A 25,939-nucleotide genomic window follows, 5' to 3' on the forward strand; every position below is an offset into this window, starting at 1 on the left:
TCGCGTGTCTTGTCTCTCTTCGTGCCGAGACCCAATTGGGGCGAGCCCGCTCGGGATGCGTGCGCGGTGGGGCTCACGAGGCATTCGGGAAAAGCCTTGGGGATAATTTAAAACGTCTTGCACCTTCTGGCACGTGGTTCGGCGCTGAAAGGTGTAAGATGTAAAGGAAAACCATGTAACGCTTAGATGAGTGCATAGTTTCTTTTTTTTTCTGAGCGCCCCGCAAGTAAGGCCCTTGTGACGTAAGCGGCCGAGGCCGACTTGAGGAGAGTCGCTCGAGGCCGTGCACACGTGGCTCATAGCGCATTTGGTAGTCTAGGGAACCAGCGACAACCTAGGGAGGGTTAGATAAACTTTTAAATTATATTTAAAGGTTATTTATACTTTTAAGAGTTATGCACCTTTTGGGGCAAAATTTTGCACCGAAGGGCTTTAAATATACGTGAGAACGATAGAATCCTTAAATGATCGTATAGCTTTTCTGACAAGACAGCACCATGCTATTGAGGATCTTCTGAGGTAGATGGCTAATGTTAGCTTTAGGAGAATCATTCAAGAGCGTGCACTTGTGGCTTGTAGAACATTTGAGAAATTATCGGATGACCAGGGCCATCCTACGATGAGTTCCATGTACTTTTGACAGTGCTGCACCTTTTAGGGCATACTTTTGCACCGAAGAATGTGAAATATAAATTAATACCATGGCATACCTTGAGGTGCATACCATTTTTCACAGGACAACACTGTGCAGACATCGTCAAGAAATAAAGTTGCAACAAGGTGACATAGATTAGCTTAACTTAGTTCTCCGCTCTACTGTGTATTATGATAACAATTAAGTTTCATGTGAATAAGGAGTGCCAAAAACAAAATAGAGTCAATGTTGTCGCGAAATGCTGAGAGTGTAATGTGATATGTCTGCACCCAATATCAGTGTCTGAGGATGCCTAAAAGAGATATAGATTAATATATTTGGTGTGAAAGTGAGCTGCATTGGCTTCATGAAAGTTAAGCTGTACATTTAGCGAAACCTGTTTGTAGGCATTTTGCAGGCTATAATAACACTGAAGCCTCATCACACAGCATCCAGCAGGAAAACGTTGACATTTTCACTACTGTTATGCGTAGAGCCTCCATCGGAAGACCGCAAACATATTCCGAAAAAATCTGCCTAGATTTTTCAAAATTTCATTACTCATTTACTAACCTCAAGTGGCTCCAAACTGAATAGTGCCTGCAGAAGCAGATTATGCTGGCTGCATGGTCCTGTGCAGTTGACTGAAAAAAGTTCATTCAGAAATGAGTAAAGTTGTTAGGAGTATAGACAGTGCAAGCAATAGAGATAGGTTCATGGTAATCACACAGTTATGGCGCAGGCATTGTGGGGAGAAAAATTGCTGCCGCTCATGAAAGCAAAGCAAAAAACAACAAATGTGAGCGTAGACCTCTAAAGCCTGCATTATACTATAGTTGACACATGAACACACTGCTTACAAGTAAGGTGGCTAAAACACTTAAAAATGTTCCTCTCGAGGAAGAATGAAAGACCCGAAAAGGCCAGCCATGTATATAACTCTAAAGCATTCTGCATTGGACAACAATAAATGTGAAAAAAATTGCCATTTACTACGATACAAACCATTCCTATGAGGGCTTCCATGTAGGGCTAACAAACACATGCAAAAAAGAAAATGTGTCAATGTACCTGTCCACCTGAATGTGTTAATATACCTGTGTGACTTGAACTTACTTGTAAATGTATCTCGCGTTCTTGTTTGATACCTTCACTAATACAAGGGAAGAGGGAAGGCTTGTTCAAAGCCAAAACCAACCCCACCTACACTAGCATCCGGAATGTGAGGAACAATGGCAATCAAATGGATGTTTCTTGTATCAGCGCTGACAGCAATTGTGTGGCTGTCTACTGCAGTGACCTTTTGCCAATTTTTCTGAAAGGAAGCTCAACAGATTAGGTAGACTGTATCTGTAGGGAAGAATCTCTTTAAGAGAAATACAAATGTGCTTCCCGAGCGTTGACAGCAGTAGCTACCGTACGTGCACATTGTTTTGTTTGCACGTTGCCTGATTGTATCTGTGGATAGAATTAGAACAAATCAATATCTTGGCAAGACCTATGTGCTGCTAGTTGCCGCAGAAATATACATACTTGATGTGGAATGTACATGGTGCAAGACAAATGTAGTAATTGTAGCGATAGTGGAATAGTGCAATAAAATAGTGCTATCATAGTGGTTTCTGGTGCTCCTTATCATTCTCTCAGGTGTTGCGTGTAAGTTGGGGCATGCACATGTGTTGCGATAGAAACCAGCTGTTTCTCACTGTGCTTTGGTTGCAACATATGCATATTGCTAGGGTAAGCGATCCTTTTTACTCAGTATTCAGCTTCAGGCTGTACTGGACATCGATTCACTAGCCTGTCCACAATTCTATGATGACTATCGGGGCGGGAGTTACATGCTTGGAACTCATTTTCTGTATTCAATGAAAGGAATTGCCAGTTGCTATAGTATCGAATTTGCCTTTAATTGCATTTGTTCACTAAAATGTAATATTTCATTCTAAAGAGCAAGTGGACACCGTTATGGGATGCAGCAATTTGCTGTTAACAACCGCCAATTTTATTTTCAGTTTTGGCAGCCACCAATCGGCCAGCCTGGAACCTCTGAAGAGTAAGAATTTTTATTTTTTCTTGGTTATTATAACTTAAGATTGAGAGAGAGGAGGTATGCATGATGGCATTACAATACAAACTGGCGTCAAGAGTTCCTAGAATTTCATCGAAAATCCACCTGGTCAACTTATACCTAGAAACTTTTCTAGAGCCTCGGACTTCTGAGTATCTTCTTATAGTCAAAGCTGGCGCATTGTTCTATGTTCACACAATTTTAAATTAGATACTGTTTAAGGGGTCTGATACAGTTCTACATAGACAACAGTTCAGCACGTCTCAGTTCTGTATTCGAGTAAAGCTCACTTTCCCATGAAGTAGCAGCACTTATTCAAGGACTACACATATATTTTTTGACCTCGTGCGACTGTGCCCAAAAAGTTCTAGCCTTTAGCTCCTATTTAGTGAGTGCGTCTCGCCTGACATTGGCAGTGAATAACTGACAGACCTCTTACTCTCTCTCTCTCCTTTATGCAACACAATAATACTTTGTGCAATCTGGCTGAAGATGACGTCACTCTTTTGTTTTACCCTTGTCTGGTGCATTGAGACACTGCACCTTCCCATTGCATTATAAGCAATTTCATGTCAATGTGAGGTGCTAACAGATTAAGATGATACAATGCATTGCTGTCACTTTGCAAATCTAACTTCTTTCTGGTTTGAAATTATTTTTAATAGTCACCTGTGAAACATAGCAGCCTTCCTGCTTTTCAGGTGGATTTGGGGAAGAATCTGAAATTATGTGAATGATGAGTAACATTGTACCCTTAGGCAAGAAAGGTTCATTAATTGACTTTTTCCTTAGATATTTATGGATCGAGTTGAATTGTAAAGTTGATGCCAAGCAGCAGAGAACCCGTATCTGCTTAGCATAAACCCTTTGGCTAACACCATGTGTAAGATATGAGCCTCCGAAATCTGGTGAAGAGTGCATTGGCGTTGCAGTTAAAATAATTTCCACCGTCTAGAGGGAGCCTTTTGAATAACATTTAACTGGAAGGTCATTGCATATTATTGTACATATTAAAGACCCAGATCCCTAAAGTGGTGCCATGTTTATGGTCAATTATAAGCAGATGACTTCACTATTGCTCAATTTTGATTTCACAATTTCAAGAAATAAATAATTTGGAAGGTGAAGAGTGAATCTTTCTGCTTAGCTACCTGTACATCATGATTTGTCTGTGCCTCTTCAGGTAATTCACTTAAACATGCTGAAAAGCTCTATGCTTTAAGTTATATTTATTAATCTATTGAACTAAGAAATAACAAGTGCAAACACTGCAATAAACATAGCATGCATTTACAACTGCTTCCTTAACTCTTATTCTCTCTGTCATTGTCGCAGCGTCAAGCCGTTCGCGTCGCAGCCCTATGCTCTGCAGAGCCCCAAGGTTCCCCCCGTCAGCGCCGGCGCGGGTGTTGACCTGCTGCCTCCCCCGCACGGCGGCATGACGCCCTCATGGGAGGGCCGCTCCATCGCCACCCACAAATTGCGCCTCGTCGAGTTCTCCGCCTTCATGGAACTGCAGCAGGACACAGATACGGTAACCACTGTGCCCCTTCCGTGTCCTTTTTTTGCTCAACTGCAAGGAGTACACAATTACACAGTAAATAGCCTTGTCCATCCCATTGTAATGTGGCCCAGAATTCCAATTGACGACACAGTAAATAGGAAACGATGTATTATTATAACGCAAACTAGCAGTACTCAAAGGTCTCCTCAAAGGTCATGTAAAAAATTTTGTTTATACAGTATGGTGCGTGTAAAGTGCCCACAGGAGAGCGTTCTGCAAGAACGTTTAGAATGGCTTTGTAGTATCTGAGACAGATGCAACTGAAATGTGGGGTCGCAGTGTGAGGAGGTGTTGTACCCTCTACATAGCAGAGGCCTTCTCTCGGTGGCTTGACCACTGCTCACAAGCTTAATTTTCCTGCCTTTTTCTCAAAGCAGAGCGCCTATGTGACAGTGATGTCACGACCTTCCGGCTCCATTTATTTTCTACCTTCTTTGATGGCTGCATGACATGTTTCCATATGTAGTTTTGCCCACTGCATTTAGTGTGAATTTTGAAGCCGTTTGCGCTGCTGCATGCAGTTCTTACATTGTAGGCTTTACCTGCGTGTGATGTCATATCGGTAGTGGGAAGAGAGTCTACTTCAAGAACGAGTGCTCTCGGGGTTTTTGCATTTTCAGTGGTTCTCGTAGTGTGTGTGGTGTGATATTAGCAGACATGATTATCATTATGTGATCTACACACTGCACTTGCCTATTTGTAATTCCCGAGCTCAGTGAGGTGCCCTTTAATATAGCGTGGGCTTGAAGTAGACCATATTGGCACAGTGTCGTTAAATTCTTGCATGAGCATTGCAGCATTGGGAATGAATACCATATTGTGTTATAAAAGAAGGAGAAAGTCCTGCAGGGGTCGGATTGTGTTTTCTGGAGTGTGCAGATGCCTGCGTGCCGGTCAAGTTCCACTTGCATGTATCCAATGTGATAGCCAGTGGATGATCAGGTCACAGGACAGCTTATCCATTGGGCACCATTTGGCTTTCCCATTGACCAGAACTTTTTAGAAATTGCAGACCTGTACATTAGCACTCGTAAGCACCTTGCATTGAAAAGCTGGCTCAGATTGAAAAGAAAAGGCTTTGGCATGGCAGCCGCATATGTTGTGTTAAAGTAAAACTTGCTTAGCAAGCTCTCCCTCACTTTCCTAACCATGGTTGCTGCTGTCGTCTTGCCATGTCATGTTGTCTTGCTTATGTTGTCTTATGTTTTTCAACCTGCTGAACCTAGAGGAATCGACAGGGGTGTGGGGGGGGTAAAGGGGGGGGGGGGGCATGATGTCACAAGGCAGTTGCAGCACATCAGTCAGGTGTATGTACAAGATAGCATCTGTCATGCACAAAGAATACGAAAATGTACATGTGCTCTTTGGCTTTAGACAGTAGGAGAAAGTCTGCAAGGGGGGCTCTTCACTGTTTAAGGTTGATTGATCAACACGGGCCTGTATACTGTCTTGTGAGCCACCAGACTGGTGGACTATAATATGAGACAGCACCATTCTCCTGGGCCGGTTGCATTGCCAGATAATCGCATGAAAGGCTTGCAGACAGCAGCTGTTGAGGGAATTTAGTGACTTTGCTTCAGATAGATTCTTACTTCTGCTTTTATTACACTTACTCTAAGTTCTATGCTACCCCTGTGAGACGCAAGATGCTATAGACTAATCGCCCTCACCTATCACTGTTTCCAGCATAAGACTTCACAATCGCAAAACTGCAGAGAGAAAAATTCAGATGAAAATATTTTTCAGTGTTTTTCACATTACCTCTGTAGGATTGGGTACTTATTGGTATGCTCCCCACTTCACTAAAAAAATGCGTACCACAAAAATTGGTTGTTGGTCCCTTTAAGCCTTTTCCTTTTGTAACACTTTGCCATTCTTTAACGTACTATCAAGCCACAATGATATCAGCTTGTGTTTTAATTCTAAATGAAGGGAAAAAAAGCAAGTGCTTTCCTATCATGGGATCATTATTAGGTAAGGCTTTACAAAGAGCTGAAGTATTAGCTGAATGGCTTAGCTGTGCTACAAAATAACACAGTCAATGTTTGTTGTTTATAGTGGCGAGCATTCACAATGGTCTTCACTGAAAACATTGACGCATTGGCCGAAGATGTCATTTAATGTGTGAGCACGATGAAACGGTTCTATTGAATGTTTTGTGGTGTCTATAATCTTGCCCTTTCAAGATATGTGAATATTACGGTTCATTGTCTAGTAGAATAATAGCCTTGGTAAATAGTAAATAGAACTTTGAACTAATTTAGGAAGGCACAAAATAGAAATTTCAAAGTAAATCCGTAGCTTGCACACCTCTGTTTGCAAGTACTCTTGTAGTGAGCAGAGGATTGGTATGCCAAATAGGGTGCAAGAATGAAAGATTTCATAAACGCTGACTGCAGCATTGTACATTTCACCAGTATTCGCTCAGGGCTAGTTCATTTTTAAATATAAAATGATTGTGCCCCCTCTGAAGGCAAGTGAGCATCTAATAAGCCAAATTTGGCCAACTTTTTCATCGTGTAAAGGGCCAAAGACACAAAGACTGCAAAATTCCTGATAGATGTCTCATACTCGTTAATATCTCGACAAGGGAGGTAGCAATTACAACGGAGTTAGCTGATACTCTTGGCAAGTCTTTTAGAAATTGGGAAACACAGCTCGAGGTAGCCGCGAACGCCACAAAGCCGACAGTGGACAAGCAGCGTCACAGTGATGACGCTGGTGCTAGTACGCGAAATTAAAAAAGAAGCGAAGGAAGCTCTACCTTAATTTTCGGCACAAATAATCAATGATCTTTAGTCGATTAACTGAATAGACTTCTATTCTATGTGACTAGAGTTAGAATATAGTGTTTCTGTGTATGCTTTCTTTAGTATTTTAGGGGAAATGTGTGCAGCTTCAGCTTGCACATTTGAGATTTAATCATTCTTTCTATTACAGTGCAACAAACATCTTTTTGTGCACATTGGTGGCCCACCTACCTACACAGATCCACTTCTAGAGGTGAGTCACTTGGTAGTTGCTTGTTAGAATATACAGTTGGGAAATTGGTTGTACGGTGAGTGTAAAATGCATGCAAAACATTTTCCTTTGGAAAGTGTGGAAGTATACCGCCTTGCAAAAAATTACTTCTGGTTGGTCTCATTGCCTACTTTCTACACCCATGTGCACTGCATTACATATTCAGGTGGGAACAGCCTGGTCCAAAAGGCCGAAAATTATGAAAAAATTGCATTTTAATACTGACGTTTTCAAAGTCTGTAACTCTCTTTGAACTAATCTATAAAGTATCTTGGTTCATGGGTGAATATTTTCGTCTTGTGATAACAAAATTAACTCAGTAAACCCATGTCTCTCCTATCTTGAGTTGTTTCTGGTGGTTTTCTTGCAATTAATTTTTTTTACTCCTTGCAATCTGCCAGCATTGATATTACAGCACCCAGAGCAAGTAAAATAAATTTCTTTTGCAGTAGAAAGTTGAATGTAAGAGAAGTGTTCAAATACAAGCAGATCTTGCCTTCAAAATTAATTTATTTTGCTGTATTTCTTGCCACATTGTTCCCTTATTGCAAAAGGTGAACTTCAATGTATTATAATGCACTTATATTCCTCACTTCAAAATGCTTGCACTTTTGCGTTCTTCACCTTCTGAGTTTTAGACCCATGCATTAAAATTATATTCTTATTTTGCCATTTTGGGACGGTACAGGCCTGAAACAATAGTGTGTGATTTCTAATTAAGTTTATTTAACACATGAAATAATTGACCTGGGCTAAAAACAAAGTATTTGAAGTAATCATAAAGAACTAAACAAACATGCATAATTTCACGAAGATTGGATGCAATATAAAAAATTCCTCTCGTAACTAGGCTGTTTCAGCAGTTGAAGCTGGCACTTCAGTGTCAATAATGCCAGCAAAGTGAGAGCCTCACACTGATATGTTCTCTTTAGCAATGGACCACATTGTATGTAATGCTGTTTCCAGCTCAAAGACAAGCGAAATGAATATACAAGTTAGGGTGCTATTGTTACCAAGTATGTATTGTTTGATGCTGCAGAAGATATACTGTGCACCGTAATCAGAGAGGACATGACATGGTATATGAAAGGACACCATTGGTGCATTGAACTTTATAGCATAGATTACAGAGGCCTGAGAATGGGTTAATTCCTTTTTTTTTTACTTTGAAACAGACACCGGACTGATGCAGATATCACAGTCTACCAATTTCTGTTGTGCTCTGTCTTGTCTATTTCGTTGGTTCAATTTTAGTGCTAGAATTAGAGATGCTTACTGGAAATCTTTAGGGAGCAACTCTCACTTTTATTCTTGCATCTTCTTGAAACATAGTTATGTTACAGCAAATTCTAGTAGCAACTCCAAGCACTTCCAGTGTAGGAATGTGTTTTTTGGAGCTATACTGTTGCACTGACGCAACAAAAATGTGCCGGCTTCCTGCTTTAACGTTAGGTCAGAAAGCCCAGTCATTCACTTCATGGGGCAACTGACTGCTCTTCTATAATCGGTTATGTGGACGAACTCGAGGAGCACAGTAACACTAAAACCAGTTTAGCACATGGGCTCTCTTGCTTCCTTTGCTCAAGTGAAGCCTGGTTTTACTATCTCTGATTTGGAGCAGTTCCTCTGTACCAGAAAAATAATGCGCACCTGTAGGTTCATTGATTGCTCTGAATCTGCCAGTGGAATTTTACATTAAATCTGGACGCTAGGGACTAACGCTACACATGTAGAATCATTAAAATCAGTTATAACATTCACCCGCCACAGGGTCAAGTTAAAGTTATGTTAAAGAACGCCAAATTAATCCAAATGAATCGGGAGCACTCTACATGATCCCTCGAAGTCCACCATGTTCACAGGACATTAAGCCCCACAGTTTAAATTTTTGAGATCATATTTTATCTTCGTAACATATATTCAACCCCACTATTACAAACATGAATATACTGAAGTAAATCTAAAATTTGATTGGCCACGCTTTATATAAATGAATATTGTGAAGCTATAACAAGACTCAAAAGGCAAACTACGAGGCAATATCGGTTACAGCAAAGGGAACATTGTTCATTCAGCAGCTCAAAATATGTATTCTGGGAGCGAAAACGTCATATACGGTCGACTTCCGTTAATTTGACCTTGACGGGGCCAACTAAATTGATGGAATTATTCGGTGGGTCGAATTAAACAAGATGCCATAAAAGCGTCAAAAAACACTGCTGGTTCATTTGGCAGTATTTGCCCAATTCCAACACGCCCTCAAATCACATGTGTGCCCATTTTCTGTGTTAAAACAGTAAACTAACATAAAAATGACATTAAATCTCTTAAACAAAGTAGAAATCCAAGGCGCACACACATTTTTTACCATGAAAAATTGTTGCACAACAGCGGCCGGTTATCTACAGAATAGTCTTGCCTAAGCTCATTGGTTGTACATAGCAAAATTAGTTTCCTGCAGAGCCTTCTGACACGGACAGGAAGAGATGACGACTCACGCTGGACTATCAACTCAATGTTTATTATTGATTTCCTCCACTTTTTACAGCACAAGATAGCCAATGCCTCTTTTTTTTGTGTCTGTATATGTGTCATGCCGATTGTCCAGCTCGTTAGGTTGAACTATCACCTTTGCACAAGTAGCCCTTTCCTTTTTCTGTTAGTAATATTGATGGTGTGCTGATGCAAAATTTCCCACTTCTGTCAATTGCCATGGCTTCTAAAATCTCATGTGTCAGCCTGTCTTTACTTTTTCCTAAAACTTTGTTGTCGTGAAATTGAACGGTGAAATGGTGCTGGCGATAATGCAAAGCGAGATGCCCTGCGAAGATTCCTTCCAGAGATGCTGCATGCTCTCTTGTCCTGTCAGTGATACACCTGCCTGTTGCATCATTCCATGCGATTCTATGATCTTGCGTATCATACTATCGCAGTTTGATGACGTACTGAACGTTGGTGTCAAAAAACGTGTTTTCCGGGAACGTACGAACCGGTAAAAATTGAGCGTAACTCTACTGGGTTATTGTGCTCTCGATTGCGAACATTGGAGACTGGAAAACGTACACAATGGGAACGTATCAACAATGTACTACTGCATTTGATATACGGAAGGTATTTTCGCATCAGAAAAAAATACCTTCAACTGTTGCGGCGAGCTTTAACTAAGTAGCATTAAAAGATACAGGAGGAAGGCCCCTCCAATGACATTGATCTTTTTCCCTCCATCTGTCCTTTATTCTGTTGTTGATGGTTCTTTCATTGACTCCCATAGGCGGTGGACATCCGGCAAATTTATGACAAGTTTCCCGAGAAGAAGGGGGGCCTTAAGGAACTGTATGACAAGGGTCCTCAGGATGCCTTCTTTTTGGTCAAGTTCTGGGCCGATCTCAACACAAGCATTCAGGACGAAGCTGGCGTCTTCTATGGCGTCACTAGTCAGTGAGTACCACACGTTGCTTGTGTTTGCCAGGATTTGCTTGGATGGAATCACCTGAAAGATGCGAATGTTGTCAGGAATGCCTTCATTCACCTGCTGTATGTGTTTATAATTGGTTACACTGAAAGGGCAATGAAGCAAGGTATTTATTCATGTTAGATCAATACGTGCATGAAATGGCAAATACCTCAGTTTTGTCGTGCTTGGAGTGTTTTTGTCAGCAGGTTGAGTCAATTACATTTGAGTACAAATATGTTTTATGTAGTCTTGTGTGTAACCTTGCCTTTTCATGTAACAATATTGATAACATTTATTTCATTTTTTTTCACAGATATGAAAGTAATGACAACATGACAATAACTTGCTCCACAAAGGTCTGCTCCTTTGGGAAACAGGTTGTTGAGAAAGTTGAGGTATGTATAGTTATTACAGCTCTTAAGCTTTTATTAATGTGTTCAGTGGGTCTGTGCGTGTAAGTCATTGCAGTGTAAATCTGATTAGTTCCTCTTGTACAGCATGATCTCCATATTAGAACCTTTAGTGTTCTAATTATTGACTCTTTAGGCTAACGATTGACAACTTGTATATATAATCAAACAGCTGATTTTTTGAAGAGTGCAACACAGGAGGAAAAAAAAAGGCAGAGGACAGAACACTGTCCTGTGCCTTCTTTCTCCTGTGTCATGCCGCGGAAAAAATCTGCTGTTTGACACAATATTCCAACCAGGCCAAATTAACATGCGGCTATCGTGTATACATTGAACCTCATTATAACGAGATGGGATATAGTGAAATAATGGAGATAATGAAGTAGATTCAGTTCTCCTTGAAATCTCCGAGAAATCCATGTATTTAAATCCTGCTTATAACAAAGTATAATTGTTCTGCGAATGGATATAACAAACTAGGTTCATCTCCGAAACCGAAAATACCGACTCTTGTGCACCGAGCATATCTCTTTCCACCGGGTTCCGCAGTGGTTCAGCGTGGCAGTTCAAAATTTCCGCATTGAGCAGCACTCGTCTTTCTCACCGCCATGCATAGCTGCATAAAGCAGCACTCTCTCTCATAGCACCTCTCGATGCGGCATATAGCTGGTGAAGCTAGGCGCATCCTCCGAGATCGCAATCTCAGAGGCTACGTCTAGCTGTGTTGTGCCACATATCGATGACAATGCTTACGAGCAATGTGCGGAAACGCAGTGCCTCCATTTCTCTCTCTCTCTCTCACTGCGGGGTGCCGCACTGGCTGCTGCAGCTAAGCATGTCCTCCAAGATTGCGTGAAACTGGCACGGGGCAGCCAAGTCAAGCCGGCGCACTCCTACAGCAGAGCTGTAAGCTGCAGGAGCAATTGAGCTACGAGTGGCGGATCAGATAGTTTTGCTTTCACGGGGTGAACACGTGTCTCTGGCGCTATGCCAAGCTCTGTCGGCCGTATGCTTCAACGGGTTCATGTAATCTTGCAAAAGTGGAACTGTCGCCCAATAACGCCCCAGCTGCTCGAATACAACAGACTTCACTCACGTCGCAGCACGGTAGCCCTTCAACCGCTTCACTGTTTCGCCGGTTTCGTGACAATATGAGCGAGCCTAGTGGAAAGCGGAAGCAAAAGATGTTCAAATTGGAACAGGGGAGGCTACTGTGAAACCCGTCACGTCTGTTGCTAAAATGTTGCTTGTTGTACATGCCAGAGAGTCTCCTGCTGTTGTTTTATAATAACTTCATCGCACATGCGGATCCATAGGGATTTAGTGGGTCGTGAAGCCATGGTCATTTTTGCATGTTTAAACTTGTGCACACCATTGGGCATAAACTGCAGTAAAATGCAATAGTCGATCTAACGAAGTAGTACTAAAACTGCGGTAATTAGGATTACACGGGACCAAAAATAAATGTCCAAATTAACCGAAAGTCGAATTATCGACGGTACCAAGAAAACAATGAACGCTTACTACGTCAACACGCTTTTATTTACTGAATGACTCAGCAAATACTCCTTCTATTTTGCACAAAAGCAGTGTGAAAGCTGCAAATCTCGTGTCCGATCAGCGCTCGGAGTAGCGAAGGCCTCGCGACTTCCTTTGCAGCAAGGCCGCCACGCGCATCGTCATCTGAGACATGCTTTTCACTACCGCACGCACCTCCCGTCATTTTCGCCATTGAGGTGGTCGCCAACAGGTCGTCCATCTATCGCGATGTAGCAGGTGCTCTTCATCCTTGACAGCTTTGCACCGAGTTAAAACGGAACTACTTTTCGCCACAACCGCTGCGGATGAAACTGCAATTGCCATCGATGTGATCATAGATGGCGACTACACAGTTCTGAAAGCACGTGGTCGACACGGTGTTATGCACGGGGGTAGACACAAAAATAAAGGCTTTAAAGGCACATACAGGGATGAAGTGCTCCAGCGTTGTGGTGTTTCGCATCCGATTTAACTTATGCTTATGATGATTATATACGTCGCTTATTCGCCGCGCTCTGCACTCGACTAGCTCTAAGAGTTGTCCGAGTCTACCGATGTGCAGCGAAATAATGAGAGCTTGATTGCATTAAATATTGCATATGCCTACCAGGACCGCAGGATGAGTCCAAATTAGCCGATTTTCCTTATTACGAAGGTCGAATTAGTGGGGTTTCACTGATATGAAGTAATTTCAGCTCCCCCTTCAATTTAGATCTAACGAGGTTCAAGTGTACAATGGTTTTTCTTATTCGCTATAGTGGGATTGGGTTTATATTTAATATGGACAGTTTTATCACACTGCAACAAAAATCTAGTTTTTAGGCAGCCTTTCCTCACATATAGCCCACACCACAAGTTTGATAAATCGAGCTGCAAAGCTAGAGTCAAAAATGTTTATAAAGCTTGTCTGCAATTTCAGCTCCAAGGCAATACATTCACTCAACCGTGAAGCCACTTCCATGGGCAACAATTGCATAATGCATGCACTGTGCATTGCTGCAAAGCCAAACCACACCTTGTAAAGCAGGCTAATTATAATAAAAAAACGAAAAAGAAAAATGTTTCTGCAGGCTCTTTTTATGTATAATTGTTTCTACTTAATTGAGTAATATATGAGTATGGTTGCATTGAATTCTCTCTTAGTCACACTTATTTTGACACACTTTAATTGGTGATTCAGACTACATACAGGGGCAAGGTAAATGTGCAAATATATAGTGTATCAGATTATAGTAGCAAAACATGGATGAGCATATAGCTGAAGTCATGTAGGCACTATGGCATAAACAGTGACATTTCATTTCTGTGTTCCTTCGTAACTCTATACATAAGTAAAATAAAAGTTGCATGCAAAAGAATGTTTGAATGTTGAAGCCAACAATTCTCATGGGAACCGTTTCCAATTTTCCTTCATCCTCTTTTCAGACTGAGTATGCAAGGTTTGAGAATGGCCGTTTCGTGTATAGAATTCATCGATCACCAATGTGTGAATACATGATCAACTTCATTCACAAGTTGAAGCATTTGCCTGAGAAGTACATGATGAACAGTGTCCTCGAGAACTTCACAATCCTTCAGGTGAGAAATGAAGTAACTGCGCATGACTAAGTACCTCCGTTGTGCTGAAATTTGATTAATTTTTTTCTTACGACGGTGACTTATTAGTTGGATATGGCATATACAGGGCAAGTTCAACATTGAGGTTCGGTGTGGGCACATTTACACAATTAAAAACCTTGTTACAATAGCCATATTACTGGACATTGAAAAGTGATAATATGGACAGCATTGATATACGTTGGCATTGGTGGCTGCATCAATGCCTGGATTGGCAACTGTCCAGCAGAACTGCTTGGATGACAGGTAAATCTTGAGTAAAGATGGCATCACTACACTACACAAAATATCGCCTGGAATACCACAAGGCAAAGCTTAAGCCCCACACCATCCACCATGTTTGATTGGCTTGAAGAAATGTGTGCTGCCCCCCATGAGGCTTGTACGTAATGAATTACATGTAATTAATTACTTGTCATCAGATAACATTTTGGTGGTTTTGTAGTCTATTGACTATTTCTTTTACTTGGTAACAGTCACTGTAATTTAATTATATTTATGACTAAACAATTACAGCAGACCCGTTGATTTGGCTCCAGTCAATTCGATCCCGACCGGCAGTCACCCATGCATTAATATGGGCCCAATTCATGAGGCACATTGCAGTAGGCTTATTATAGAGCACTTCAAAGCATCCATACACTGGTGTTACGTCATAAGGGGATGACAGGCCTAGCAATGACGGAGATGGCAGTCTAGCTTAGATAGCAGATTGGTGTAATTAAGCAAATGGATGAAGAGGGAAAGGTGGAGTTGAGCAGGTAATGTAATATGTAGAGAAGATAAGTGGTGTTCTATCAGAATGAATACCAAAGGAAGGGAAACGCAGTCGGTGGCCGCAAGGGATTAGGTTGTGTGATAATTAGGGAATTTGTGGCCACCAGGTGGAGTCAATAGATACAAGACATGAGCAGTGGAAGATCATAAGGAGAACGAATTGCCCTGCATTGGAAGGCTAAACGTAAGGAAGTAAGCTGTGGGCAGTTGCAGATGGAAGTGATGGTCGTGCAACGAGGGTGCACAGATTGTTGCACCACTCTCTTCTTGACTTCATTAGCTGGGCAGTGAAACTAACTATGGCATCCTATGTGGCACAATTTTATTCCGAAGTCTACTGTCTCCCTCTAAAATATTGTCCCAATTTCAGTGCTGTCATTGTTTATGATGCTCTCGCCTGCCAGGTTTCTTGCTTTTGCAGATAAATATTTGTCAGTGAGCCTTTTATGTTTTAAATGGGCTTATTTATAAGCATGTGTTATATAACTACATTGTTGTATGTGCATTTTGTGCTTCTTTATATTCATCATGTTTCTTTCCTTTATTTCTTTTGCTGCTTGGCTTGTATTACCCACCACTGCTGCTTAGGGGCTGTGGTGTTGGGCTGCTAAGCACAAGGTCACAGGATCGAATCCCAGCCATGGCAGCCACATTTCGATGTGGGCGAAATTCGATAACACCCACGTGCTTAGACTAATTTAGGTGCTCAATAACAAATCCCAGGTGGTCCAAATTTCCAGAGCCCCTCACTGTGGCGTGCCTCATAATCAGATCGTGGTTTTCACATTTAAAACCCCATAATTTAATTTTTATTGCCTTTGTATATGTCGGATTGTATTACCTTGCATTTATTTTCAAATGCCAAGCTAAGCGCAAATTCAAGCTAGGAGCCAGTGCTGACTGTAGAGGTCTCTAGGCACTCCCAAGACTTGTGCGACATGCTTGCACCTAGATACCTCCGAGTTGATGTTGAATACGACGTTCACTTTGGCTTGACACTTAAGTTTTGCTTCCACAATCTGCATATACAGGTCGTGACCAATCGAGACACCCAGGAGACCCTTCTCTGCATTGCATACGTGTTTGAAGTCTCCACGAGTGTTCACGGAGCCCAGCATCACATCTATCGTCTCGTCAAAGACTGAGTGCCTCAGCGCACGACTTTCGCCAGTTTCTCAGTGCCTCTCATCCACCACAGCCTCCCACTCACAGATGCCGCGAAAGAGAAAGAAAGGTGCCTGTGCGGTCGGGACATGAAGAAAAGAAAGAAGAAAAAAAAAAGAAAGTGCATCATCTGTAAATAGCAGTGCCACCGTGATGATTCGTCCTCGGTTCAGCCTTCTGCGATCCCCGCTGGTGCTTCTTAGCTCTTTCTTTATTGTTGTGCACGTGACGGGCCTTTGCAACCCTTCCATTCCTCGGCTTTCGACTGCTTTTCTTTTGCTTGCCACTCTCGAGTTACGAGCACAAGTGCTGCTAGATCGTTTACCTTATCCTTCCGCATTTTTGCTAAGTTTTGTATAGCATTGTATTACAATGTGAGACAATATGACAACTTTCTGGGCGAATGTTTTCCTAAGTGTGTTTTTTGTACCATGGTTAATGTGCAGGAAAGTCTGTGTCTTTTTCAAACGTTTGAATGCCGAGGTCATGCAGCCGGTCAAAACATGACACGTAAAAGAAAGGTTGCCGACCTCTATACAATAACAGTGGTGGAACAGCCATGTCAATTGCACAAGGAGCAGTTCCGTGCACCATCCTGCTCCAAAATGAGGCTTTAGCAATAAAATTGCACCAAGTCTGAGCAAAAAATGAAGCACGAGAACAAATGCCTCCATCCGGTTACGCTGCCTCTGTAGCAAAACCTAAAGCGCATCACTGTCGTCATTCTGAAAGTCGTAGTGTTGGGCTGCTGAGCACGAGGTCGCGGGATCGAATCCCCGCCACGGTGGCCGCATTTCGATGGGGGTGAAATGCGAAAACACCTGTGTATTTATATTTAGGTGCATGTTAAAGAACCCCAGGTGGTCAAAATTTCCGGAGTCCTCCACTACGACGTGCCTCATAATCAGAAAGTGGTTTTGGCACATAAAACCCCATAATTTAATTTTTTTTTTAAATTCTGAAAGTCAAGAAAGATGCCATAGCCACAAATATAGCCGAAGTTGTTGGTTCGTATACTGTTTTCATGCATTTGTTGCATTTATTACAAGTGGATGTTCCGATGCGCTGGCACTGTACGGTCTTTTTAATTTAATTAATCATTTAATTTAATTTACGGTCTTTTTGTTTGCACTGTTTGCGCTGCAGTTTGATATTCCTTGCACCAGTTCAGCACAGAGCAGATGTTGGATCAAAAACAACCTTCAGATACTATCTGGTCGCACGCTGTCTAGCATGGTTGTTGGTGGTTACGCTCAAGTAATATCTTGTTACATGTGGTATTCAACCACATGTGTTGACGAGCTAGTACTGATTTGTAAAACAATCAGCATTAAAATGGGACAAAACGACCCAAGACACTGGCTTGCGTGTTCCTGTTTTGTCCTGTTTTAGTGCTGCTTGTGTTCCAAGTCATGTATTCAACTGCTGGCATATACATTACATATTGAGTAGGAACCTTCCTTGCAACCCTGCACAATTATGCTGGATAGATTGTGCCCGTTAGAAAGAACCTGTGGTTGTCTTCACTAAATTCATTTTGTCACGCACATCCTAAGTGATGTACTTTTTGAAATGGCCTAGTTGCATGGACATCATTTACGGAAACAATGTCAAGTCAAGTTCTGTAATAATTTTCACGGGGCAAGCACCGGTGTGCGACTGCATAATCAATATCAGATGCCAGTGTGATGCAATAGGTATTGGAACCCTGAATTTGCCTTCTAACCTAATGATCGGTGATTACAAAAGTTACCTTGTGTATATCTCATTTGAATAGACAACTTTAATGCGCCTTTTTAAAAAAAAGTAATCTGCACTTGTTTCTCATGTCACATTATGCCAACTCCACTTTAGAAGTCGGCTGGGAGTTTGTATGGCTGCAGTCGGGAAAGCTGATACTTTGGGGCTGCAACACAGCCTGCCTGGGAGCCATAACTAAATAGCCGGCCATCATTAAGTTAGCAGCTGTTACTGAGTTTGGGCGAGGCCATGAGCCAGCAAACAGACCCCTAGTATTTCCAAAAGGTGGGAGAACTCGCTTCTACATTTTCGCTGTCATTGATGTATCAGTCGTCAAATTGGCACATATCTGTAAAGGACTTTTTTTTTTCTTGCTCTATCAAAATGCGCTGAACTTGCAACATAGCTTCGAAGTCTAAATGTCAGAAACAGCTTTATACTGCGATATGCAGGCATGGAAACCCATTCAATTAAACACTCCTGAAACTAATTGGGTAACTTTTAGCCTGAATGACCCATTGATGCACATGAAGCTGGCTTCTCTATATAGAGTATTTTAAGTAAACTAGAGACCGTACCTCACATATATATGTGGACGTTGGACACTGAACCAAAAGTGGTCGTCACCTTGCCAAATCAGGTTTCAATGCAATAGCATTGTAGGCAGATTTCAGCCATGTTGGAATGTCGCATTCCTTCGGGAAAAAATATGAGCTGATCACGAAGGCATTGCAGTCTAACGCAGCATTTCAAAGTACCAGCTGTCGTGAGGGAAGAATGTGAGAAACTGGCACAAGCACACAGTCCAGACATTTCAAAGAGCAACGTTTGCATGAAAGAAGCACACACACAGTCCTGGCCTTATAATTGGAACACTAGACTGCTGTAGTGGAAGACAGTTTTGATCTCGTCATCAGTCATAACACTATAGGTGGACTTCATCCACTTTGGATCCACCTGAAAGAAAAACTCGAGGTGTGTTGAGCGTATGCGAGTGCATGACATTGGCACAAAATTGAAACGTTGTAAGAGATACGAGGTATACAAATGTCACTTTGATAGATGATAGTCCATGGTTCCCCATTATGCACATGCGCGCAGCTGTAAGGTATCACAATCGTCACATTCAAAGTGTACTATCACATCCTTACAGTTTTTGCTGCACCAAGATCTGCTCCAAAGCTGAAATGGCTGTTCCACCACTTTGTAATAGTGACAGCGAAGTCGATGCTGAACTGACTGAATTGGTAGTGAATGGCGAAAAGTTTTGTTGTACTGGTGCTTTGTTAGTTTCGCGTTGGCATTTGCGAGCTAAGGACACAACAGTACTCAATTTTCACATGAGGCTGTGCTTTACAAATGAGAGGAAACAAAATGGATAAGGTGGTTGCACCTTTGTGGCAACATTATTTTCTATCAGGTTTCTGTTGTCAGTAATAAAATAAATACTGGAGACAAGCAATAATATATGTCTTATCTTTTATGGCAGATTTTCTTTCTCAACAGTAGTCGCGATGTAAGGTTGCATTTGCATGCAAGACTGCTGTAACCATTTCCTTCCAATACGTGGCACCTACAGTTGTCCTTTTTCAAAGATATCTTCACTTCATTGTAATGAAACAATTTTTATTTATACTTTTTTTTGTGTAAAAAATGGCCTAAGCGTTACTCCTAGCATAATCCATGCTGAAATGTGGAATAGAAGTTTGTGTGTGAGTGGTTCAACATATACATGTGTGTTTGCAGTGGCACTTTTTATTACTACTTTTTATTTGTAGTGGCAATACATCCTTGCAGACTTTGCACTTGGGATTTTTTTTCGTGGTCTGGCTCTAAACTCTCTGCAGTATATTCATTTTCACTACGAGTGCATTTTATTATTTTTTTTAAGCAATGTGTTGATATTTGTGCTCATCGTTTATATATTTGTTGTTCCCTTTGTCCTTAGTGTGGTGCAGCATTATTTGATGCAGCAAGGTCACTCGCTGCTATTTTGTTTATGAAGCTGTTGTGTTGCAAGATAATGCATGACAAGACTACATAAGGACTTGTGATAGTATGATCACCCGGTAATGCCAGCACATGAAACTTTTCTTGGGTGGACTTTCGCAGCTCACTGGTAAAACTGCAAGCAGTATTGCCAGCCTATTAGATTCTGCTGAACCAGCATTGTTGATCTGCCATAACCTGCAGGTAATCGTGCGAATCCACTAGGTACATCCCCATGTACTCCATGGAAAAAGATTTTCGCCTCGAACCTGCCATAAGCATTTTATATAACAAACAAGGTGACATTCAGTAAATACACAAAGTAATATATTGGACTAGCATTAATTTCTGATAAATGATGCCACTAATACTAGAAAGGCACATCTAAAAGGGTGCAACTATTTTTCAATGTTAAGAGTAATTGCTAACTGTGCTTTTTCGGGGATGCTTCCACAACGTTGAGTGTGCTGAAAGAAATGTGTAAACATACATTTCATTGTAGCCTTCAAATTAAGAAATTGAGGCACCCAATCGATGTTATCCTTCTTTTTTTCTGATGTATAGTTCACTGAGACATTTGCAGTCCACTGAAATCTGCCAAGTATTTTTCCAAATTTGCTAATTTGAGACAAAATACAAGAAATATCTGCTAAATGTGCACTTCAGCTGCTAAACAAGGTGATAATCCACTGGATATAGCAGAAAAACTATCATAATGTTAACAGTGAATTGCTGAGTTGGTTTACCAACAGGAACTATTGTTATAATACTACAGTAATCTCTGTGTTTGTACTTATGAAGTTGTGTAATGTTATGACCAGAATGTATGAGCTTTAGATGCTTACTTTGGTTTGACAGGGAGGCACTATGTGATGGAAGGCTTTTGCTGCAGTCGGCTGCTTCACTACGCAACCTAACGCGACTCGAAAATGAATTTAACTGAAATGAGAAGGCTGCACAACAGTTCCATTCATTATACTGAGAAACTAAAAAAAATATGGACTTTATTCCATCAAGGTATGACTGCAGTGATTTGCTGCATCATAACGATAATGCTGCACTACCGAAAGTAGAGAAGCAGCTTGATATGTTTATGTAGTTGACATAGAGGAGCAGATTTTGATGTGTAACATTGTATGATCTCAAGTCATTTTTTTTTCGGTGTTATAGCTTGTTACGTTGCCAAATGGGTGCCCGAAAGCTCAGATGGCTTGCCGTGTCTGCCACTGCCGGCTTGTCTCAGTGCATCTTCGTGATAAACGCCATTTATGGTGACGCGGGCACCTTGTAAAGGAACGCTCGCAATCATCAGTAACACTTTGAGAGTGTGTTGTTTCAACGCATTTGTCTTTTTCTTGGGGCACGCACCATATGCCAAAGGGGTGCTCCCAGAGGTAGCTTCCATCACTTCTTTTCTTTTGTTTCTTAAAGTTGCGCAATGTACTTCAGTGCCATTTCTGCAAAAAAGAAACCACAAACTCGTTACTCTTGTTCTGGACCATTGATCTGCACATTTTTCCATCGTGCACAGAAAACTGAAGCCAACTCTTGTGATTTCTGTGTGGTGCTTTTCATCAAACAACTTTGCAGCTTATATTCATGTTTTGAATGTAGATGATAGTACTTGCCGGCTTTTACAGATACATTTTTGTTTTGTATCTGCCGTCAGTGGCACCTATGATCTAATATTGTGGATAACTACAGTGCGCTCCCAAAAATCTAGCGTAATTAAATGCTTTGCAGAACTTTTACACAAATTTTTTATCTAGTGGAAGCTTGTATGAGCTATGCACATTCTGGACAAGTCTGGCCACTGCACAATATGCGACACAATAGCAGATGCTACTTGTTCTTTCTGTGTAAACTTTTTTGAAACAAAGAGGCATCTAATTTCCCATGGTTGCAAGATGCATATTTTCATATTGAAATTGACTTCACCTAAAAATTACGGCCAAGAATGAACTGAATGCGAGAGTCATAGGTGCGCATTGCACACAGTATGCAACCACTCAAGTAAAGCAAATAATCTTGTAATGACTCTCAGTGATGAGGTCGTATAGAGTATGATGTAGACTGGACAAGTATTGAATAATATTCCTGGCATTTTAACAGTCCCTGTCCAACCTTGTTTGCACAATTGGAACACATGTCTAAGGCTTTTGTCTTTCTCACCTTGACTAAGAAGCAGTACATTGACTATAGAGTAATGGGAATAAGTCGTGGCCATCAGTCAGTGGTGTGTTTTGCACCAACGTTGTACTTGGCACCCCATTTCACTCGTGCGTGCATGCAGTATTCACTTGCCAGGGCACAGTACTCTGAACAGAGCACACCAGCTTAGTATTCAATTTTGCGCAACGTGAAGACATATTCATATTAAGAATATCGCAGCTTGTATGTTGCATTATAAAGACAGCAATTGAAAATTCGACAGAGTGGATACCACCTTGTCGTAGTAATAAATTGGTGCTGCAATTCTAATGAGCTGTACCCATTCGCAGTGGACCACAGGATACCTCGGAACAGCCAGGATAGCAGTTAATTCTTGATAATCAGAAACTAGGCCATCATTTCACTGGGCAGTTTTAATTTCACACATGTGTGGGCTTTGAAGATGCCAAAAGAAAAGCACTGCACCACATGCAAAATCCCAACAACTCATTTAGTTGGCCGTTAATGGAATTCCTTATGGCAATATTTTACAAACTCCTGTCGCATGTTTCTGTGTTCTGACCATTGTGGGGCACTCATGCACGTTGAACAATTTCCTGAAGTCGTACGTTAAGCTCATGCCGTGTACTGCGTATGACACTAACGGTCCAACCAAAATTCCAAAGTTGTGGCTTAGTGATAGCCAGTTCGCGGAGTAATTTACGAAATTAGTTCTGTACAGTAGCCGAGATGGGCTGAAATGGGCAGTGTTCAGGACCAAGTGTTCGCTGCATTGGCAAAGCAGTGCAAGTGCGGAGAACGTGCACAGAACATCGCCTGGATTTTGAGCACTTGTCATCTGCAACAGCTTCACGTACAAAAAGCTTCTAGGTGTGTGAAATTTAAACTGTCAATTTACTTTCAACAAAAACTACTAAAATTTGCATGCCTACAAGACTTTGTGCGAGCATGAAATCATCAGGCAAAATTTCATTATTCTCAAGATTGTCTTCTATGCGATTTCACATTGAGAAGCCTTAGTTGCTGAGGGTAGTTGGATCAGGTTGTGAGTTTAAGCGTACTTATACTTAATGCTGTACTTCTTTCCTCTTCTTTTTTTTGTGTATATATACGTTATTGTACAGTGTTGAGTTGCCTCGGGAGCATCCGAAACATGGTAGTAACTGAGCTTAACTATTTCATAGCACTTCAGGTATGCTACTGGCAAAGCAGTTTTCTTTTCTTCGGCCTCACTGATGTTAATAAGCTCCCTATACTAAACACCGTCCAAGGAGCATATCCTGTTGTTTTTTTCGTAAGCATAGGAGCCCTTCCGATCCTTCTAAGTGACAGTCATCCTTCTTTTCTGATGTCCTCATGGCAATCAGCTTCACAGCCTGTTGAAGAACCACATAATGTTGCATTTAACTTAGGTATATTAGGCAGCTAATTTGATTGTATCAAGCTTCAGCTCTCATGGTAGCTGCAACTCGGTGTGCTTAGCTGTATTAGCTGCAGGGTGTGGCTTGAGCTATGTAATGGTGCTTCGACAGTATGTGGTTAGTGGGTTCCAAGTTTCAAAAGTTACGCTGTCACTTGCCTACATACGCTAGCTGCTCAAGTGCTCAAGTTTTGTTTGGTGCATGGCAGGTATTGTATGGCCATATGTTTGATTCAAGTTAGGCACAGCTCATCGTGATCTTTCCTAAACTTTTTATTGTAGTCCTTTTTATATGCATGCCTGAAAGTCGCTTCATATTTCACAGTGGTCTCTCATTACCATATCTTGAAAAAAAAAAAGATGGCATTGTGCGCATTGTGCAAAGGAATCGGAAAAGTTTTATTTGCTTCTTTTTTTGCCAGGTATCTCGTTAGCATTAGAGTGAGAAATACTGACTTGGCAGTGTTTGTCTATCTGTGTGCTAGCTATTGCTTTAAACGCTGTTGTTCATTTCTACCAGTATTTGGACGACGCAAAGCCCTTTTTATGAGCCCTTGCCCGAGACTTTGTCTGATCTAATCAAACCATTTGACACTGCAAACATTTCTTGGTCATAGACTAGAGCGAGGTGCCTGGTATCGCCACATGGTTTTCGACGAGCAATAAACTCCTCTACAAGGCTGAAACTTCATCACCCAAAGAGCTTTCTTTTTTAAAGTTTCATGCCAAATAGAACAGGCAAAGGGCAGAACATAAGACCTTTCGAATGCTGGTGTGTAGATAGAAGTGCCGCGTGTCTTGCGTCAATGAAACATATTATGTATGCTTGCCAATCCTCTTTTTTTTTCCCTGCTGAGTTGCATTTCTATGCATATGTTTGCCTCATTATATGACGTGCATTTTTTCGTGGAGTGCTTATTTAATATTAATTAGAGGCGATGAACATGTGGCACATTTGTGATGAAGCAAAGTATTTGCCAATTGTGTTTTATATGTACATATATATAAATATATATACGGTTGTATATAGATTTATATATATGTATGACTGCGTAGGGCGAATAAAAGGAACCCTGCATGTCTTGGCATTGTCTGTTTACTTGCTTGGAACTAAGCCGTGGTAGCAGCATGGTTCCAAGAGGAAGTGGGATGGTTATTGCTGAACCAACTGTGAAGAATGACATATGTTCTGGTAAGACGCTTAGGAGCCTCGGAGTGAACTGAGAGTACCAAGTTAAAAATGGAAACAAGACAGTGAAGTTGCCAGAGATGTTTCACACACCGTTTCATACATAGCAGGTAATGCTACAAGGACTATGGAGAATTCTCGCAGCTTGCACTTGCGACCAAAAATTAGTTGTACATATAAAAGAAAAAAAAGTGTGTGTCAGTAAGCAACGTGGGATGCAAAATGGCGAGACACCACCCGGACATGCAACATTGCCTGAATCGTTGCTGATGTGCAAGTATTCAAAATTCTTTAATAGTATTCGTCCTCAGCCGCCCAAGAATATAGCCCAAATGAATTCTCAGCGCAACATGTTTACCCTGCACTTGAACAGGTTAGTAAGCAAATTCTTTTTTTTATTGCGATAACAATTATATGGCATTCCAGGCGCATTTTAGCCATCGCCGTGGTGTTCCGTATAAAGTGCAAGGGCGATAAGATCGTAGGCGCGCGATGTATGATGTATGCAAGTGAAAGCGTGTAGGAGAGAGCCGACGATGATGGCTCAATCTCGCGGGCGCGAGGAAGGAAAGCGGTGAGGAAGCACGCCGTATTCCGTCGCGCGCATGGCATCGGGTGGTGGTGGGGGGGGGGGGGGAGGGAGGCGCGTTTTCCTGCTGCCGCTGCTTATCGCGCGGCCGCCCGGGCCCTATCTTGAAAGCGATCCGCGATTAGTACAAAGTCTACGTGTACCGAGGGCTAATAGCCTCGCGTAGGCTCTATTCCCGCCGCCGAGTCCGCGTTGAAGCGAGAGGCAGCACGAAGGTCAATTCTCTCGCCGCTACTGCCGCGCTTTCTCCTTTTACCGTTTTGACAGCGAGTGTTCGCGGTCATCGAGTAAGATGTGCTCATCGAGTGAGAAGCGCTTGTGCGCGCGTTCCACTATACATGCTTGTTAGTTCGTCAGCGAATAATTAAAACTTTATACGGCCGATAAAACTATATCCTGAATTGGAATAGCTCTCTACTAATTTGCTATCGCAATCGATGCTTCGCCTATGGGGTAGAACTGCGACTTTTTTTCACACTTAGAAAAGGTATCCTCACGTGTAATTGGAGAGCAACGATAAGGCTGAATGAACTTCACATTCCTGACGTGAGATTCTGCTGCCACGCACGCACCACTACACTGCAGAATT

General features: G+C 41.6%; 1 protein-coding gene and 1 long non-coding RNA gene across 3 annotated transcripts in view; one reads left to right on the forward strand and one right to left on the reverse strand.

The window, feature by feature from the left end:
* sd (TEA domain transcription factor 1 homolog scalloped) overlaps window positions 1-24,650 on the forward strand; it is a 52,414-nt gene extending 27,764 nt beyond the window's left edge. For both annotated transcript variants that reach the window (XM_055078076.2, XM_072284975.1), the window contains exons 4-10: window positions 2,650-2,690; window positions 4,041-4,239; window positions 7,210-7,272; window positions 10,562-10,728; window positions 11,058-11,139; window positions 14,119-14,271; window positions 16,119-24,650. In XM_055078076.2, coding sequence (XP_054934051.2) covers window positions 2,650-2,690; window positions 4,041-4,239; window positions 7,210-7,272; window positions 10,562-10,728; window positions 11,058-11,139; window positions 14,119-14,271; window positions 16,119-16,232 — 819 coding nt within the window. In that variant the 3' untranslated portion in view covers window positions 16,233-24,650. The remainder of the gene's footprint in view (window positions 1-2,649; window positions 2,691-4,040; window positions 4,240-7,209; window positions 7,273-10,561; window positions 10,729-11,057; window positions 11,140-14,118; window positions 14,272-16,118) is intronic.
* Window positions 3-4,101, reverse strand: LOC140213719 (uncharacterized). Its single transcript, XR_011890614.1, has 3 exons — window positions 4,015-4,101; window positions 1,208-1,278; window positions 3-144 (listed from the first exon to the last, which is right to left on the reverse strand). It is a non-coding gene; the product is annotated as an uncharacterized lncRNA (long non-coding RNA).
* Window positions 24,651-25,939: the final 1,289 nt, after the last annotated feature.

Source organism: Dermacentor andersoni, chromosome 10 (assembly GCF_023375885.2).
Source record: "Dermacentor andersoni chromosome 10, qqDerAnde1_hic_scaffold, whole genome shotgun sequence".
NCBI classification, from domain to species: Eukaryota; Metazoa; Arthropoda; class Arachnida; order Ixodida; family Ixodidae; genus Dermacentor; species Dermacentor andersoni.